Genomic DNA, 21,713 nt, shown 5'->3' with positions numbered 1-21,713 from the left:
ACCTTACTGACAAGTAGTTACCAACCCACTGATTGCGTGTACCCTATGACTAGAAACATCCTTTAATCTTGTGACCTCAAATAAACCTTATTTTCATAATGTTATGTCTTCTTTTGCAAATGCCATAGAAACTAGTGATAGGTGTCGGGCGCTTAACACTCCAGTTAGCAATATAACTAATCTCTAGCCTCTGTTTTTCCTTGATGGTAGTTCACTAGGGTGGCCATTTGCTAATAATGCCAGCAGCCTGCACACAACCAGGGGAATGTAGCTGTGTTAGTGTGATAGTGGAGGCTTGGCACCACTGCCAGTAGGCTAAGCCCTCTGATGAAAACAACACACAACATTACCTCATCATAGAACTCCAAGATGGTTATATTCATGATCCACTGGCAGATTACAATCCATGTTAACACATACAGGTATAGCAGGTATACAGGTTAAAGGCCTGCATATATATAGCAGGTGTACAGGTTAAATGTCAGTGTATAGCAGGTATACAGGTTATAGGTCAGTATATAGCAGGTATACAGGTTAAAGGCCTGTATATATATAGCAGGTATACAGGTTAAATGTCAGTATATAGCAGGTATACGGTTATAGGTCAGTATATAGCAGGTATTCAGGTTAAATGTCTATATATATAGCAGGTGTACAGGTTAAAGATCTATATATATATATATATAGTGTACAGGTTAAAGGCCAGTATATAGCAGGTATACAGTTTAAAGGTCTGTATATATATAGCAGGTGTACAGGTTAAATGTCAGTATATAGCTGGTATACAGGTTATAGGTCAGTATATATATAGCAGGTGTACAGGTTAAATGTCAGTATATAGCAGGTATACAGGTTATAGTTCAGTATATATATAGCAGGTGTACAGGTTAAATGTCAGTATATAGCAGGTATACAGGTTATAGTTCAGTATATATATAGCAGGTGTACAGGTTAAATGTCAGTATATAGCAGGTATACAGGTTAAAGGTCTGTATATATATAGCAGGTGTACAGGTTAAAGGTCTATATATATATATATAGTATAGGTTAAAGGTCTGTATATATATATAGCAGGTATACAGGTTAAAGGTCTGTATATATATATAGCAGGTATACAGATTAAAGGTCTGTATATATATGGCAGGTATACAGGTTAAAGGTCTGTATATATATAGTGTACAGGTTAAAGGCCAGTATATACCAGGTTTACAGGTTAAAGGTCTGTATATATGTAGTGTACAGGTTAAAGGCCAGTATATAGCAGGTTTACAGGTTAAAGGTCTGTATATATATAGCAGGTGTACAGGTTAAAGGTCCGTCTATATATATAGCAGGTGTACAGGTTAAAGGCCTGCATATAGCAGGTATAAGGTTATAGGCCTGTACATAACAGCTATACAATACATGCAGGTTACAGGCCGGTATATAGCCTATGTCTTATATACAGCCTGTCTTATTAACATATTAAACAGTTCTGTACAAGGCAGCTTGCAGCCTATATCTTATAAAGAGTGTGAAAGGTAAAAATATTTATAGCTGAAACACAACTTGAGGACAGATGCTCACATGTATGTACACATCCAAACCCGTTCAAATGTCAAGCCTTTAGATATTAAATCCTCTTAATCAATGAAAAGAAGGAATCACATGTTAAAGAAAATGTCCAAGTGGATCAGGAAATTTAGCTTACCACAAATATCTGTCTTTGGCGAGGAGGAGCCAACATCTCAATTTTCACTTTCCATTTCACGGACTGGTGAGAATTCAAAACAAATATCACAGGTTTCCACAACACTGAAACAAAAAGCAGGTACATAGCTAAGTATAGAATATTTAATCAATATTATATTATTTGTCTTCGAAGTAAAATGTTTGGTCATGTTTTGGTTTCTTGAACCAAATGCTATATAATAACATGGAACATCGAAAACACTACATCACAGAGAAAGGTAACACTAAATCACTGAGCAAGGTAACACTACATCACTGAGCAAGGTAACACTACATAAATCAGTAAGGTAACACTACATCACTCAGCAAGGTAACACTACATCACTCAGTAAGGTATACGTAACACTACATCACTGAGCAAGGTAACACTACATCACTGAGCAAGGTAACACTACATCACTCAGTAAGGTAACACTACATGTAACACCATCACTGAGCAAGGTAACACTACATCACTGAGAAAGGTAACACTACATCACTCAGTAAGGTATACGTAACACTACATCACTCAGTAAGCTAACACTACATCACTGAGCAAGGTATACGTAACACTTCATCACTGAGCAAGGTAACACTACATCACTGAGCAAGGTAACACTACATCACTGAGCAAAGTATCACTACATCACTGAGCAAGGTAACACTACATCACTGAGCAAGGTAACACTAAATCACTGAGCAAGGTAACACTACATCACTCAGTAAGGTAACACAACATCACTCAGTAAGGTAACACAACATCACTCAGTAAGGTAACACAACATCACTGCGCAAGTTAACAACATCACTCAGTAAGGTTACACCACATCACTCAGCAAGGTAACACTACATCACTCAGCAAGGTATACGTTACACTACATCACTCAGCAAGGTATACGTAACACTACATCACTGAGCAAGGTAACACTAAATCACTCAGCAAGGTAACACTACATAACCCAGTAAGGTAACACTGCATCACTCAGCAAGGTAACACTACATCGCTCAGTAAGGTAACACTACATCACTCAGCAAGGGAACACTACATCACTCAGCAAGGTATACGTTACACTACATCACTCAGCAAGGTATACGTAACACTACATCGCTCAGCAAGGTAACACTACATCACTCAGTAAGGTAACTCTACATCACTGAGCAAGGTAACACTACATCACTCAGCAAAGTAACACTACATAACTCAGTAAGGTAACACTGCATAACTCAGCAAGGTAACACTACATCACTCAGCAAAGTAACACTACATAACTCAGTAAGGTAACACTACATCACTCAGCAAGGTAACACTAAATAACTCAGTAAGGTAACACTACATCACCCAGCAAGGTAACACTACATCACTCAGCAAAGTAACACTACATAACTCAGTAAGGTAACACTGCATCACTCAGCAAGGTAACACTACATCACCCAGCAAGGTAACACTACATCACTCAGCAAAGTAACACTACATAACTCAGTAAGGTAACACTGCATCACTCAGCAAGGTAACACTACATCCCTCAGCAAGGTATACATTACACTACATCCCTCAGCAAGGTATACGTAACACTACATCACCCAGTAAGGTAACACTACATCACTGAACAAGGTAACACAACATCACTGAGCAAGGTAACATCATCACCCAGTAAGGTTACACCACAACACTCAGCAAGGTAACACTACATCACTCAGGAAGGTATACATTACACTACATCACTCAGCAAGGTATACGTTACACTACATCACTCAGCAAGGTATACGTTACACTACATCACTCAGCAAGGTATACGTAACACTACATCACCCAGTAAGGTAACACTACATCACTGAGCAAGGTAACACAACATCACTGAGCAAGGTAACATCATCACTCAGTAAGGTTACACCACATCACTCAGCAAGGTAACACTACATCACTCAGCAAGGTAACACTACATCACTCTGCAGTATTGTGTGAATTTTGGATAGATAATTTCTGCTATATTAGGTGAATTTGAGACAGATAATTCTATGGTTGCGGTATTGGGTGAATTTGGGATAGATAATTGCAGAGGAATTGTGTGAATTTAGGATAAACAATTTGTGTGATAGTGTTGAATTTAAAAATGATATTTTTTTGGATTAAGGATAGCTAATTTTGAAGGTATCATTGGAAAAATCCCTTTTTCCCCGAAATCATACTTTTTGTGAGATATTTTTTTCTAAAGTCAAAAGACACAGGATCCTGTGGAAAAAAAAATCATTGGCTGTTCCTGAATTTCAACACTAAAGCTGTCAATCAACTCAACATAAAACCTGTCCCTCCACTATACCTATTACTGTACTATATAACATTACACCTGTCCCTCTACCATACCTATTACTGTACTACATAACATTACACCTGTCCCTCCACCATACCTATTACTGTATTATATAACATTACACCTGTCCCTCCAACATACCCATTACTGTACTATATAACACTACACCTGTCCCTCCACCATACCTATTACTGTACTATATAACATTACACCTGTCCCTCCACCATACCCATTACTGTACTATATAACATTACACCTGTCCCTCCACCATAACTATTACTGTACTATATAACATTATACCTGTCCCTCCACCATACCCATTACTGTACTATATAACATTACCCCTGTCCCTCCACCATACCTATTACTGTATTATATAACATTACACCTGTCCCTCCACCATAACTATTACTGTACTATATAACATTATACCTGTCCCTCCACCATACCCATTACTGTACTATATAACACTACACCTGTCCCTCCACCATACCTATTCCTGTACTATATAACACTACCCCTGTCCCTCCACCATCCCTATTACTGTACTATATAACACTACACCTGTCCCTCCTCCATACCTATTACTGTACTACATAACATTACACCTGTCCCTCCACCATACCCATTACTGTTTTATATAACATTACACCTGTCCCTCCACCATACCAATTACTGTACTATATAACATTACACCTGTCCCTCTACCATACCTATTACTGTACTACATAACATTACACCTGTCCCTCCACCATACCCATTACTGTTTTATATAACATTACACCTGTCCCTCCACCATACCAATTACTGTACTATATAACATTACACCTGTCCCTCTACCATACCTATTACTGTACTACATAACATTACACCTGTCCCTCCACCATACCCATTACTGTTTTATATAACATTACACCTGTCCCTCCACCATAACTATTACTGTACTATATAACATTATTCCTGTCCCTCCACCATACCCATTACTGTACTATATAACATTACATCTGTCCCTCCACCATACCTATTACTGTACTACATAACATTACACCTGTCCCTCCACCATACCCATTACTGTTTTATATAACATTACACCTGTCCCTCCACCATACCTATTATTGTACTATATAACATTACACCTGTCCTTCCACCATACATATTACTGTACTATATAACATTACACCTGTCCATCCACCATACATATTACTGTACTATATAACATTACACCTGTCCTTCCACCATACATATTACTGTACTATATAACATTACACCTGTCCCTCTACCATACCTATTACTGTACTACATAACATTACACCTGTCCCTCCACCATACCCATTACTGTACTATATAACATTACATCTGTCCCTCCACCATACCTATTACTGTACTATATCACATTACACCTGTCCCTCCACCATACCTATTACTGCACTATATAATATTACACCTGTCCCTCCACCATACCCATTACTGTTTTATATAACATTACACCTGTCCCTCCACCATAACTATTACTGTACTATATAACATTATACCTGTCCCTCCACCATACCCATTACTGTACTATATCACATTACACCTGTCCCTCCACCATACCTATTACTGTACTATATAACATTACACCTTTCCCTCCACTAAACACCATACCTGTCTCTATATAACATTACACCTGTCCCTCCACTAAACACCATATATATACCTGTCTCTATATAACATTACACTGGTCCATCACCTTAAGGTTGACATATCTAACCTATGACATGTACAGAGGTGACCTTGACTTACCTTCATCATTGCGTGACTTGATAAGGAGGTTGACCTCTGCAACATCATTTCGATAAACTGGTCCAGCATTGAGCAGGTTAATGATATGAACCTCCTGATTAGACTCTGTGGTTGAGTTGGTGGAACAGCCTACTCCTGATGTCACTTGTTCATAGAAAGCTGAAATGTGGGGGGTGGCATACGGGTATGCAATCACACACGACGGGTTGGCATTTTCACCTGAAATTAGAAATAAAATAATTTGATGTACATGTAATTTTTACTAATATATTGTGATATACTATGGCAGTTGAAGTATACTGGCGACACAGATCAGTCTCAGCCAGTAAAACAGATATTTGTGACAGGATACAGTATGTATATACCGATGCAAATTTCAAAATACATAAAGATTATATAATTATCCCCCTTCTATTTCATATCAGTTATAATCATTGAGAGAAACAATCATTTTAAAACATTTTTGAGCGATTTCTTCAAAGGAAGGCGGAATTACATTGACCTTTCGGGGTCACACTCTTGTTTGTGATATCATTGATAATCAATTTCATGACAACGCAAGGTCAATTAGGTCATTGACATCATTAATTAACTCATTCACACCTGAAGACACATTTGAACTCTTCCAATTCAAGGGTTAGAATAGTTCATTATGAAATTTCAGGGGTGAATGAGCTAACAATTGCAATCCAGGCTTCCTATGGAAAAGTCCAATTTGCAACCGTATATCTTGGTTTAAGCACCAAAATTCTCCAATCAAATATTGTGTTACATCAAAGAATTAAAATTAAGATTATATGACATACCCTTTAGCTCGATCTACACATACAATTTTTGTACGTAGGGTTACAATGAGAAACCCTCTACACATACTCTGGATTACTGTAAAACCATTAATTCTGTTTTGATAAAATTTATTTGGATAAGTGTATAATTGAAAGGCATGTATTTGTGTTCAAATTTTATGTGTTTTAAATTTGTTGCCTTTGTGCAAAAACAGAAAACCAAAAACAGAAAAGGTAAAATTGAAAATTGTTTAACAAAATTTATGCTATATGTACAGTACTGTACCATTAAACTACCCAACTCATAAAAGAGCAAATGTCTCATGTGTATTTGGACATTTGGTGTATGACGTTTAATGATCACACATGTGTATACAAAGGGGTGTCTTAACCTACTTCCCTCAATTGTCATTGTATTAGCATAAAAAAAAATGCTGTCTTAAAGAAGAAGATGAATGATTTGGAGCTGTATCCTTACATAAAAATCCGAGAGTTATTAAATATGGACGTGACACAGCATCTGGTAGGAACGTAAACAAAAAATGTTTTTTTGTCATTTAGATCAACTTCAGAAGAAACTCTACAACTGAAAAATAGACTTCCTTTAAGAATTAAGAGTCACTGTGACAAAATAATGTATATCAATAATTGACGATGTCACAATCCCAGTCTTGTGTTTATGTAGCACAATTTCCAAGCTTTGCCTGTTTTATATTATGAGGTATACTAAAATGTTCACAATCCATACAGTGATGACAAGCCAGACAATCACTTCCAGAGAGGCAAAGAAGGAGTAGCATTGCATGGCAAAACTGTTAGCATCCCCAATATGTATCCTCATAAAACTCTTATAAGAACATGCAATCACGGTCTGTTACAAGTCTCTTGTAATTTTATGAAAGTCTAATGCATACCTTAACAGATCTTTTCAGTTGTTGTACAGCCTTGAAATGTTATGTTTTTGTATATATCCCACATCTTCAAAGAAAACTTCACGGATTTTCATGGTATATATGATACCTAATTTCAGACATATTATTCAGCATACATTTAAAATGACATTATCTATTCAGTAAAACCTTGCCATTGTAATACTGAGAATGAAACGATAGTTTGCTAGATTTATTTATCATTCCCTTTAATTACAACAAGGAATCTTTTATCTATGGATTTTTTGAGGGAAAAAACAATGTTAATAACTTAATTATTTTAGTTATGAAGCAATATTTGTATAACACAAGATGCCAGGAAAAAAGCCTGTCTTTATTAGCTTTGAAAAACTATATTAAAGAAACACATCACACTCAAAAATATATAGCTACTGGTAAAGGGGAAAATTACCTTACCATCTTTAAGAATGAATGACAAATACTCAAAAAATGGAAAAAGTCCAGGAACGAGCACTTCGTTTTATTGAAAATGATTATGTTTCCCCAGTCATTTATATTCTTAGAAAACACAAACTTGATTTTTTACATGTAAAACGTATGAAAGATATGGCCTCTGAGGTTTTTAAAATATTTGATGAAATTCCTCCATCAATTTTACAAAATCTTGTTGAGAGGAAAGATTTTTTTTACAATCTGAGACAAGAAAACCTGGTAAAGATTCCAAAGGTGAACACCTCCACATATGGTAAGAGATCTTTCCGATTTGCTGCCTCCCAGGTGTGGAACAGCCTACCAAATGAACTTCAATTAGCTGAAAACTATAAGTCGTTTCGTGGGCTGCTCCACACCTGGAACAAAAATGTCTGCTCATGTGCTATCTGCGCACACCATATAGTGTGAGTTGTCCCCCTTTGGAATCTACCTACATGTTTTATATAACAACTATTTAATTTAATTTCACTGCTGCTTGTGTAATTTAATTTAATGTACTTCAGTAATATACTTATTATATAATTGATATTTATTTTAGATTTGAGCTCCATTATTTAAAAGATCATTACTTTTTTACAATATCATAATTATAGCTCTTGTTTCTATTTATGACTTCATTGTCTCTTTTTAATTCACACTATATTAGTATATATCCTGTACATTTTTACACTTTGCTACATTAGCATATATGTACATTACACTAGTATATAGTGTCTTAACTTGTCTTTCATAACACTTGTGCGACATACAAGTGTGATATTATATGCTCTACTGTATAATTTTAGCATATCTAATTTGAATTGTTGTCCTGATTTTATAGTTATTCATAAGTACTGTGATCCTTGTTAAATTTTATATATGTTTTGTCGCAAGAATAGCACTACAGTGCTAATGTTATTATGTTACATGTATATGCGATGTTAAATAAAGCTTCTTGAATCTTGAATCTTGAATGGAAAAAATAGGAAAGATACCTGGCCTCTACATAAAATATAGAAATACTTAGATGTTTCATTCTCTGTTTATAATTATAAGAGATATGTGATTTCCATGTCTGTCCTCTTCATAGACATGTTTGCCTGGTGATCACTTCCTATATTGTAACTGATATCTTAACTTGGTAAACTTTATGAATATGATAGGAAGTTGTGTTTTTCTGTAAGAGTTATTGCCCTTTGTTATCTCATTGCTTGAGTCTTGCTAGTATGACTTGTAGTCTGTAGCATTGTTCCTTATTGAAATTTTCTCAGGTATTTTTATACATTTTACTTTTTATACAAGAATCTATGTCAGGAATGTGGTGTACTTTGGTTCAAAATCATATACTATGATTCAGTCCCAAGTTGGTGTTTATCTTGGTATGAGTTACTATCAATGCCATATTTTTATATCCTCTATAGTGATATCTATATTCTACAAAGGTTTACAATATATATGTGTATGAAAATATAGTTGATACAAAAACTGGTCAAAGTCCCTGGCAATATTAATATTAATATAATATTATAATAAAAATAACAAAAACGTTAGACTTTACTCATAAACAAGTTATTTCTTTTAATAAATATTAAATAATTATATAAATATTTGTCATGTCAGCATGACCTAAAAACTTGCCACTGATAACTGTTCACTTCTATGTTATAATTTCAGGTAGTAAAATCTATCAGTTTACTATAACACAGGTGTACCATGTTATAGTTTCACGTAGTAAAATCTCTCAGTTAATTATGACACAGGTGTAACAACATATTTTAACAGTTATTTGTTATTATTTAAAGAATAACCAATATATTATTTTTGGGGTTAAACGGTATATACTGAAAAAATTGTTTGCATTTTGCATAATAATCTGCAAGTAATCATGCACAAAAGTATGCACTGTTATTTAAGTATACAAGAGGCCCAAGGGCCTTAGCAGTCACCTGAGTTATATCATAGGTACTGGTAGCTTTATTTTATTGTTTAGATGTGATGTGGAAATCAGCATGTAAACTAAGCGAAATACAATACTTGTCATGTCATCAAAGGATAAGAATTTGAAAATATTGGTAAATGTTCCCTTTGGGGCCCCGCACTAGCCCTTTGGGATGGGGCAGGAATCCAAATTTTTAAATTTAATACTCTCATTCACCAAAGATGATTCTGACTAAGTTTGAGTAATTTTCTGCTGAAAATGGATAAAATAAACCCAAAAGTGTTATTTCCCTATAATATATAAACTTTAGCAAACTTTACCCCCTCACCAAGGGAGAACGGATAGCCCCGTAAGTAAAGCCCCTGATGATCTTTCTTTCCATGCTGAGAAAATGACTGTAGCACCTCTGAGTCTGGAGAAGAAGATTTTTGAAATATTGGTTAATTTTCCCTTTGGGGCCCCACCCTGGCCCCAGGGTTTGGGGTAGGAATCTCAATTTTACAATTTGAAACCATCTTTCTCCAAGGATAATTCTCACTAAGTAAAAATAAATTCGCACAAAAAGTTGTCAAAATATACCCACAAGTGTTATTTCCCTATATAAACTATAGTAAACTCTACCCCCTCCCCAAAGGAGAATGGATAGCTCGGGGGTCCTGAAATTTACAATTTCAATAAAGCAACTGATGATCTTTCTTTCCATGCAGAGAAAATGACTGTAGTACCTCTGAGTCTGGAGAAGAAATTTTTTGAAATATTGTTTAATTTTCGCTTTGGGTCCCCGCCCTGGCCCCAGGGGTCGGGGTAGGAATCCCAATTTTACAATTTTGTAGCCTCATCTACCAAGGATGATTCTGACCAAGTTTGAAAACAATCCATCCACTGGTTCTTGAGAAGTTGAAGATGTAAAAAGTTCACGCTCGACGGACGATGCACGACGGACGACGACGGACGGAAAGCGATTAGAATAGGTCACTTGAGCAAAGCTCAGGTGACCTAATAACATATAAGCCTGCACTCATCAAGGTTGTCCCTTTAATTTAATATAATTTTATGTAAAACATAATAACCATCAGATTACAATATAACATTATGTACAATAATAGTTATGTACAATAATAGCTATCAGATTATAATATATTTTTTGTAATATAATAGCTATCAGATTATAATATAACATTTTATTACATAATTCACTGACCTTTTCCTATACATGCCGAAATAACATATTTTCGACTATTTTCCCAAAACGTTACTGCACCGTGCAATATTCCGGATTTGCCGTGCGCTATTTGCATTTGATATTGCACGGTTTTTCACAAACGCACGCTTGACTCAGATTTCCGACTTCATCCACGGAAAATCAAAACACTTTAGTGACGCCAGACTCCCTAACCCTCCATAACAACCATAAACAATGGCAGGCGACGGGCGTTTTTTTCAAGTGCTGGACTCCGACATAGCCGATTTATTGGAATCAGCGGATAGTAAAAACACCAAAAAGGCCATACAGTATTCCGAACGAATATTTAGTTTTTTCTTAAGGGCAGAAGCTTGGAGATAATGACATCGAAAACTGAAGAAGAAATCAATGGGATTCTGAGAAAGTTTTTTGTGTCGCGTGTAGGAACCAGAAAGGGGAACTATATAGCAAACATTCGAATATAAAAACGACTTAGCATTTTAACACCTTTGTTTGAGTTTGATTATGTAATAAAACAAACATCTGATGGCTTACTGTGCGCTAGTCCCGAATATTTGCCCCTCAGTGGTGGTAATCAACAAGTGTTATATTGCACTCGGCCTACGCCAAGTGCAATATAACACTTGTTGATTACCACCACTGAGGGGCAAATATTCCGGACTAGCCCACAGTAAGCCATGAAATATTTGTATAATGTACAATAATAGCTATCAGATTATTGTATAATTTTATATACAGAGTAAACAATTTTCATAATACTTGTTTTTCACAATTTCAAGTAACATATGGACTTAAAATTGAAAAATAAACAATAACAAGCGGCCCAATGGGCCTGAATCGCTCACATGGTATTAATCTCACACTTGTAATCTTGAAAGATGGTCAAGGTCAGAAGAAGTCGTATGAAGTTTTTGACATATTTGACCCCTGTGACCTTGAAAGTAGGTCAAGGTCATTTTCATTCTCAAACTTTGTCAGGCTCCTACCAACGAAGCTATCACCCAAATATCATGTCTCTAGGCCGGTCCATTCTTCAGAAGAAGTCGTTAAAAGGAAAAGTTGACGGATGACGCAGACGGACGACGGACGACGGACGCCACGCCATGGCATAAGTTCACTAGCCCTTCGGGCAGGTGAGCTAACAAATCATAAAATCACCCTGCTGTATTTTATCGTTTAAATCGGTTGTGAAATAATTTAATCTGGACTTCTCTAAATCTGGAACATTGTTTAATGTATCTCCACAGCCGCCAGGAACAACGTAGTTATTGTTTGTATGATCACATGTTTTTCTTTTATAACCAGGGTGCCTCTTGTTCAAGTCTGTCTAGCTAGTTTAATGATTGAATATTTTGATTTTCTAAAAAAAAAAAATACAAAAAAATAATCTATAGGAACGTGAAACGAAGAACACAGCAAATAGAAACTCGGTTTATGATTTCTAATTTAATGCATAAAGAAAAAAATATCCTTGCAATTTAACTTGACACTTTGTTAGCTAAGAAAACTTTGAATCCGTGATGGGTTTGTTCTGAAACACAACTGCACCGTGCATTTAGTGTTTAAACTCAACACATACTTAACCACAGCAGGGAGATAGTTTTAGGGGGCTTAAGGGGGCTTATGGGGATTGACGAGTTTGTTTGTGAGACTCACCCAGATGCTGATTACCTTGTGTGATGTGTAAAGGAAGTGTGCTGATAACCACGGTACAAACACAAGACTGTGTTGAGCTGCCTCAAGTCAGTCTAACAATCTTACCTTTACAAAGTTGTAAGTACAGTGACCCTGTAGTACCACTCCCTATTCTCATTCCTACCTCCGGTTTCTTGTTGATCAATTAATCTAAGTTTTATTATATCAATATTGGATGTAGATGCATTCCCCTTGCACCCTCACAGCAATCTCCCTAAGGTATAATAATGATTGTATCACAGCTATCTCCCTAAGGTATACTAATGATTGTATCATTGCTATCTCCCTAAGGTATACTAATGATTGTATCATAGCAATCTCCCTAAGGTATACTAATGATTGTATCACAGCTATCTCCCTAAGGTATACTAATGATTGTATCACAGCAATCTCCCTAAGGTATACTAATGATTGTATCATTGCTATCTCCCTAAGGTATACTAATGATTGTATAATAGCCATCTCCCTAAGGTATACTAATGATTGTATCATAGCTATCTCCCTAAGGTATACTAGTGATTGTATCACAGCTATCTCCCTAAGGTATACTGATGATTGTATCATAGCTATCTCCCTAAGGGATACTAATGATTGTATATATAATAGCTATCTCCCTAAGGTATACTAATGATTGTGTCACAGCTATCTCCCTAAGGTATACTAATGATTATATCATAGCTATCACCCTAAGGTATACTAATGATTATATCATAGCTATCACCCTAAGGTATACTAATGATTGTATATATAGTAGCTATCTCCCTCAGGTATACTAATGATTGTATATATAATAGCTATCTCCCTAAGGTATACTAATGATTATATCATAGCTATCTCCCTAAGGTATACTAATGATTGTATCACAGATATCTCCCTAAGGTATACTAATGATTGTATATACAATAGCTATCTCCCTCAGGTATACTAATGATTGTATATATAATAGCTATCTCCCTCAGGTATACTAATGATTGTATATATAATAGCTATCTCCCTAAGGTATACTAATGATTGTATCATTGCTATCACCCTAAGGTATACTAATGATTGTATATAATAGCTATCTCCCTAAGGTATACTAATGATTGTGTCACAGCTATCTCCCTAAGGTATACTAATGATTGTGTCACAGCTATCTCCCTAAGGTATACTAATGATTATATCATAGCTATCACCCTAAGGTATACTAACGCTTCTATAACAACTATCACCCTAAGGTATACTAATGATTATATCATAGCTATCTCCCTAAGGTACACTAATGATTGTATCATAGCAATCTCCCTAAGGTATACTAATGATTGTATCACAGCTATCTCCCTAAGGTATACTAATGATTATATCATAGCTATCTCCCTAAGGTATACTAATGATTGTATATATAATAGCTATCTCCCTAAGGTATACTAATGATTGTATCACAGCTATCTCCCTAAGGTATACTAATGATTGTATATAATAGCTATCTCCCTAAGGTATACTAACGATTGTATCATAGCTATCTCCCTAAGGTAAACTAATGATTGTATATATAATAGCTTTCTCCCTAAGGTATACTATTGATTGTATAATAGCTATCTCACCTATGGCATGATCAGCTGCCATACTGCTGTAGTAGGATATACCTTTCTACTGATCGGGATAAGAGTGCTTCATCTGGCCTGATTTTAACCCACTGATCAAGTTCACCTACAATTTACTGTTTGTTTCATCTCGCCTGACTTGATCTACATGTAGCCACTGATGAGATTTACCTGTACATGTATTTAATTGATCTAGCTACTGATCGTGTTTACCTTTATGTACAGGTCATGACAGAGTGGGTCATCTCGCCTGACTTGATCTACATGTAGCCACTGATGAGATTTACCTGTACATGTATTTAATTGATCTAGCTACTGATCATGTTAACCTTTATGTACAGGTCATGACAGAGTGGGTCATCTCGACTGACTTGATATACAAATATAAAAACTGATGAGGTTGCCTAATTATACATGTACCACCTTATATACAGTCAATGCCCAAACAGTTCAGTATTCTACCTGGTTCTCACGTACAGCTCATCACTTGCTTGTTTGAGGGACATTTTTATAAATATGAATTACATTAGCATTGTAAATGTACAATTGCTAGTAATATAAAATATATAGATAGACAGATTAATAGCTCTCTGTGTTAATATATCTACATGTACATACATGTAGATACATAGCTGTGTGTAGATATTTGATTCATCATACATGTGTAATAAATCACTCTCTTTCTGTTCCATAAAGTATGCATCCTTGTATAAATATAGCTTTATAGAATACTTGAAAGATATAGATAATGTTAATAAGAAGTGAGCCCTACGCTTCAAAGTATGAATTGTGGTATAGTTGGCAACAGGTTTGTGATTAAATCAGTTGGGATAACCCATGCATAAATACATTAGAGTGAACATGCTTTCTATCAAGTCAATATGAGGTCCATAAACAGCAACAGTGTGACCTACTTCAGGTATATTGCTTTAATTTCTGCATTAAAGCGAACTGCACATGACTGCTTTCATTTCATCATTTCAGGCATGTTCAGTTTTAACTGTGTTATAACATTGTGTACAATATTTATTGAAGAATATCCCTAACATGTGAATAACTAACAGGGCTGGTTGCTTATTAACAGCTACCCCACTCATAGGGGCTCGATACATTACAGCTACATGTATCCAACTCACAATTGTGAGGGCTTGATAACACTTTACATATATCACATATACAATTGTGGCTTGACAACACTTTACATCTAACACATATATACAATTGTGGCTTGATAACACTTGACATCTAACACATATATACAATTGTGGCTTGATAACACTTTACATCTATCACATGTACAATTGTGAGGGCTTGATAACACTTGATAACACAGCTATCTCATACACAATTGTGAGCGCTTGATAACTCTTTACAGCTATCACATACACAATTGTGAGTGCTTGATAACACTTTACATCTATCACATATACAATTGTGAGTGCTTGATAACACTTTACATCTAACACATATATGCAAGTGTGAGTGCTTGATAACACTTTACATTTATCACATACACAATTGTGAGGGCTTGATAACACTTTACATCTAACACATATACAAGTGTGGCTTGATAACACTTAGCATTTATCACATACACAATTGTGAGGGCTTGATAACACTTTACATCTATCACATATACAATTGTTGCTTGACAACACTTTACATTTATCACATACACAATTGTGAGGGCTTGATAACACTTTACATCTATCACATATACAAGTGTGGCTTGATAACACTTTACATTTATCACATACACAGTTGTGATGGCTTGATAACACTTTACATCTAACACATTTATACAATTGTGGCTTGATAACACTTAGCATTTATCACATACACAATTGTGAGGGCATATAACACTTTACAGCTACAGGCACAGCAGTCTAGTGGTAAGACGCCGGGCTCGTGACGATGGGTTGCGGGTTCGAGTCACATCATGGCACTGTGTTGTATCCTTGAGAAAAATACTTTACTCAACTTGTTCCAGTCTACTCAGCTGAGTATGTGGTTGGGCAGTGCTTGAGTTGTTGAATGCATATGGTAGCTGTGAGCCCCGAAATGACAGCACTGACTGTATGCTTCCCAGGGAGTTGAGAAAGATATGGCTGGTTGCAAAGGCCCTTTAACCACATATAATAATTTGTGAACCGCTTTGAGACGACCTTCAAACTAGATTGTGATAAAGTGGTATATAAGAACCTTGTATTATTATTATAATTATATGTATCCCACATACACAGGTGTATAGGGCCCGATAACTGATAACACTACCTTCATTGTTGACAAACACATTCATCAGTTCATTTTTGCATATTATAAACAGTACAATAGAACTGTACCATAGTATCTATACATGTACACTTGTATCTGAATCTGCAATTCACACTGATAAAGACCGTGAGCATTGTGACTGTGACTATTGACATTTCTCTAGTCTACTATGATGTACAGACTGATATATATAAAAAATCATTTTACGGGTATACCTACATGTATATTACCTACATGTATATGTATCTTGATGCAGAAATCTATTTATACATGTGTCTTTTTATATACAAATATCTTCATATGTGTGTTTGTATACAGGGACTTATTTATGAATGTATCTAGATTTATACAAGTATTTATAGGTGGTACCGTGTACTTTATCCACTAAACAGGTAATCTATTAAATATACTGATACAGTTTATCTATAACAGGTATATATTCCACTAATAACGGTTGTGAGGCCCACCATTAACCCAAAACTTAACCATGGGAGGTGAGGCGATCAGGGCACATCACACTTGTGTCATTTAACCACTCCTAGTCAGAATTACCTCTACATTCCCACCGGGCCATTGATTCCTAACCCCACCTCTCACAATGTCCCAACCTGGTACAAATACAGTCCACAACTAACAAAGGTACATAGTTTTCTGACCCAGGTATGTATTCAACTATCTGATTCATAATCAAGCGGAATCCAGCTTTTGATTAACAGGTTTATATTTACCAAGTGTTGAAGCCTAATTTTCCCTGTGTGGAGAGGGATACGCTCTGTGATCACAGGGATTGACCTTGTATTAACCCTTTGGGAGCTAGTGAACCTTCAGTGTGTTAGTCAACATATAAAGAACTGCTTTTTTACCAAATTACCACAAATGTCCTTACAATACGATAACCATAAATTAAATCAAAGTCCTGAACACACCCAAAGCAGTAAGAGGCCAAACTTGTTTTTACAGAAATAGTTTGTAAGGAAACACAAAGTTGTAAGTTCAAGAACTGTGAAGATGTGTAGTTATATTGGAAGGGAATAGTTAATATACTCATTCCAGTGTGTTAACTTGCATAAATAAATTCACGGTATGTATGTAAAACCTCATAAAAGTGGTCTCTTACTGCAGGTGGTTTATAAGACAGGCAAAGTTACCATGGCAACAACTACAAAAGGGAGTTTTACAAGCTTAAGTGGTCTCTTAATAGAGGTGGTTTGTATATCATAATTGACTAAGTTAGCATTAGTGGTTTGTTAAGAGATTGTCTGCAGTGTTGCACCTTTCAGCTTTTTCCATTTGTTATAATTCTAGAGAGCACCTTGCTTATGGCAAGGATAATCCTGGAGGGGGCCAGGGGGCCATTGACCCCTCAAAACTGATATTGACCCCTCCATGTTCCAATTTTCTTTTAATTTTACATAGAATGACCCCTTTCAATTTTGATGACTAAAAATTGCTGAAAATGGTCCACTGCTCTTAAATTCCAGGATGTTCGTCGTATTGGTAGAAAGAAAAGTGATTACAAGAAACCTGGCCTTAACTGCATTAGGTTATATATAGAAATATCTCACTTTCTCGTATACGTAATGTAGCATTCTCAAGGTTATAGCAGTTGTTTATAATTTATGCACACAGCATGTAATAGTCCCTATTTTGGGCCTTTTTTATCAGGTTTCAACGTCCTCAACATATGACGATGGGGACACACATGCATCTTGTCACAGTGAGAATATTGTATACACATGCATCTCGTCACAGTGAGAATATTGTATACACATACATCTTGTCACAGTGAGAATATTGTATACACAGCATCTTGTCACAGTGAGAATATTGTACACACATGCATCTTGTCGCAGTGAGAATATTGTATACACAGCATCTTGTCGCAGTGAGAATATTGTACACACATGCATCTTGTCGCAGTGAGAATATTGTATACACATGCATCTTGTCACAGTGAGAATATTGTATACACATGCATCTTGTCACAGTGAGAATATTGTATACACATCATCTTGTCGCAGTGAGAATATTGTATACACATGCATCGTGTCGCAGTGAGAATATTGTATACACATGCATCTTGTCACAGTGAGAATATTGTATACACATGCATCTTGTCACAGTGAGAATATTGTATACACAGCATCTTGTCGCAGTGAGAATATTGTATACACATGCATCTTGTCACAGTGAGAATATTGTATACACATGCATCTTGTCACAGTGAGAATATTGTATACACATCATCTTGTCGCAGTGAGAATATTGTATACACATGCATCTTGTCACAGTGAGAATATTGTATACACATGCATCTTGTCGCAGTGAGAATATTGTATACACATTATGTTTATGGTAATTAAATTAAAAAAATGAAGTTAAATTTAAAAACCTGCTAAATGTTGTCTATTTAGTTGCCCAGCTGTGGACCACAGCCTACAATATCTTGTACTATTTACCAGTGTCAACTGTAACAATGTACTTTATTATAAATCACAGCTTCTGTAATTAAGCATGTAATACCATACACTGTGTACCACAGACTTACCCAGTAGCTCCAATATATGGAAGGGGTTTCAGTAGTCCCTTGAGTTTTCTTTTTGACTACAAAATAAGCCATAACGTACTCTGGTTGTGTTCTTATCCTCCCAAATTCAGGGGAAATGTAATTTGACTTTTAAATTTTCTTAATGTCCAAGGTCAGCTGAAAGCCCTGATGGACATAAAATATTGGACCAGCACCATGTAACTGAAGTGGACTGGGCCATACTATGTACTGGATCTGTCTTTATGTGAAATACAGAGCTGTAGCAATAATATGCACAACAAACCCTCATAAGGGCATTTTAAAGTACCAGATCATGTAACACAACTTGGTCAGATTAACATGACATCCCTGCTTCCACCAGGTCAAATTATTCTGACAACTGATCCAGGTCAGGAGTTTAGTGAGACACTAACCAATAATAAAACAGAGGTCTGAAGTGTTGCCAAACGGGCCAACACTGCCCCAGCAGATCAATTCTATTTCTGGGTCTGCAGGGGGCTCAACATACATACAAGTGCATTAGAACAGCACACATTGTAGGAACAACTCCAAACTGTGGAATAAAATTATTGGTATGTCTATAAATATGTTGATCAGACTTTGTGGAGATCTACTTGGTGTAGTATGTGTAGCTGGCCATCAGTGGGAGGCAGGCCTGTCCTGGGGTGTGATAAGGATCTCTACCATCTCCCGCTCCTAACATACCTGTGGAGCTCCTAAATCAGTACACAGCCCAAGCATTGGGCACAGTGTACTAGTGTTACTGGCAGGCTTCTGTGTACACATCAACTCGGTGGCTGATTACAACATGTGTGTGATAATTGATTTCGGTTCACTGCATTTGTTTTGGGTCATTTCGTTTGGAACTTGGTTTTGTATCAAGATTTGATAAACTTTTCAGGTCTGCAGAAAAATAAAAGATCAAGTTCAAGATGTCATAATGTGTAACAAAAGTAAATGATGCTGACAGGTTTTTATGACAGCAGAAGACAAATAAGTTTTTTACATCTAAAGAGATATCACAAAGTTAAGAGACTACACATACCTATTCTACAAATCACTATTTTGACACTCCTAAAAAATGAGTGTCCATTTCTACAATTTTTTTCTAAAATAATGAGATACATGCTGTAATTGGATGAAGATTAGTGCTCCCTTTGGGAAATGTTTAACACCATTTTTCTTCCTGTATATATTATTTATTTCGTAAAACCATTCCTGTGCCAAGTTTCCCATACAACCGGCACCAAAGAATTTTCACACAAGAAATCATCAGTTATGTGACAGAAACTGAGAAATTTGAATTACATTAAATGTACTGTAACAATCTGGTCACCTACAGATGTATACATTGATCTTAAGAAATTTGCAATAGTTCAAAGTCACATAGCATGGTCATACATTAATGTATAAAAACCTCAGCCATATTGCCGTGCCAAAAAAGTGTTCTTATTTTTGAATGTAATAGTCTCACAACAATTAAGGCATGCATGAAATATTTGACCACCCAACCTGAAATTGGTAATATGTTCGTGTCGTAAATTTTTGCTGTGTCAGAATGTAGCTCCCTCCCACTTTCTTCATTGTTTAGCATACAGGTTAAGTATATCTAGCAAAATATATTAGGTCTACTTAGTCACCTATGTTTCCGGTGTACAATCACAATTTACTGAGTCTGCAAAATTACAAAGCCATAAATATAATCAAAGCACCTATTTCCAGTCTCCACACTATTATATATATATGTTACAAAGTACCTATTTCCAGTCTCCTAACTATTATATATATATGTTACAAAGCACCTAGTTCCAGTCTCCTAGCTATCATATATATATGTTACAAAGTACCTATGCTAGTTCCAGTCTCCTAGCTATTATATATATATGTTACAAAGTACCTATTTCCAGTCTCATAGCTTTTATATATATATGTAACAAAGTACCTATTTCCAGTCCCCTAGCTATTATATATATATGTTACAAAGCACCTATTTCCAGTCTCTCAGCTATTATATATATATATGTTACAAAGTACCTATTTCCAGTCTCCTAACTATTATATATTTATGTTACAAAGCACCTATTTCCAGTCTCCTAGCTATTATATATATATATGTCACAAAGTACCTATTTCCAGTCTCCTAGCTATTATATACATGTATATATGTTACAAAGTACCTATTTCCAGTCTCCTAACTATTATATACATGTATATATGTTACAAAGCACCTAGTTCCAGTCTCCTGACTATTATATATATATGTTACAAAGCACCTATTTCCAGTCTCCTAGCTATTATATACATATATGTTACAAAGTACCTATTTCCAGTCTCCTAACTATTATATACATGTATATATGTTACAAAGTACCTATTTCCAGTCTCCTTACTATTATATATATATGTTACAAAGCACCTAGTTCCAGTCTCCTAGCTTTCATATATATATGTTACAAAGTACCTATTTCCAGTCTCCTAACTATTATATATATATGTTACAAAGTACCTATTTCCAGTCTCCTA

General features: G+C 35.7%; 1 protein-coding gene across 1 annotated transcript in view; it reads right to left on the bottom strand.

Annotated features, from left to right (window-relative positions):
* Window positions 1-1,690: 1,690 nt before the first annotated feature.
* The window catches only part of LOC110463058, a gene marked incomplete at its 3' end in the record, with an annotated part of 37,893 nt that continues 17,870 nt past the window's right edge, over window positions 1,691-21,713 (bottom strand). Inside the window, exons 3-4 of the mRNA XM_021517396.1 lie at window positions 5,802-6,020; window positions 1,691-1,794 (exon numbers count right to left, since the gene is read on the bottom strand). Of these exons, the coding sequence (XP_021373071.1) occupies window positions 1,691-1,794; window positions 5,802-6,020 (323 nt within the window). The remainder of the gene's footprint in view (window positions 1,795-5,801; window positions 6,021-21,713) is intronic.

Source organism: Mizuhopecten yessoensis, unplaced genomic scaffold, assembly GCF_002113885.1.
Source record: "Mizuhopecten yessoensis strain PY_sf001 unplaced genomic scaffold, ASM211388v2 scaffold10863, whole genome shotgun sequence".
Classification (NCBI taxonomy): Eukaryota; Metazoa; Mollusca; class Bivalvia; order Pectinida; family Pectinidae; genus Mizuhopecten; species Mizuhopecten yessoensis.
This window is presented reverse-complemented; position numbering and strand designations above follow the sequence as displayed.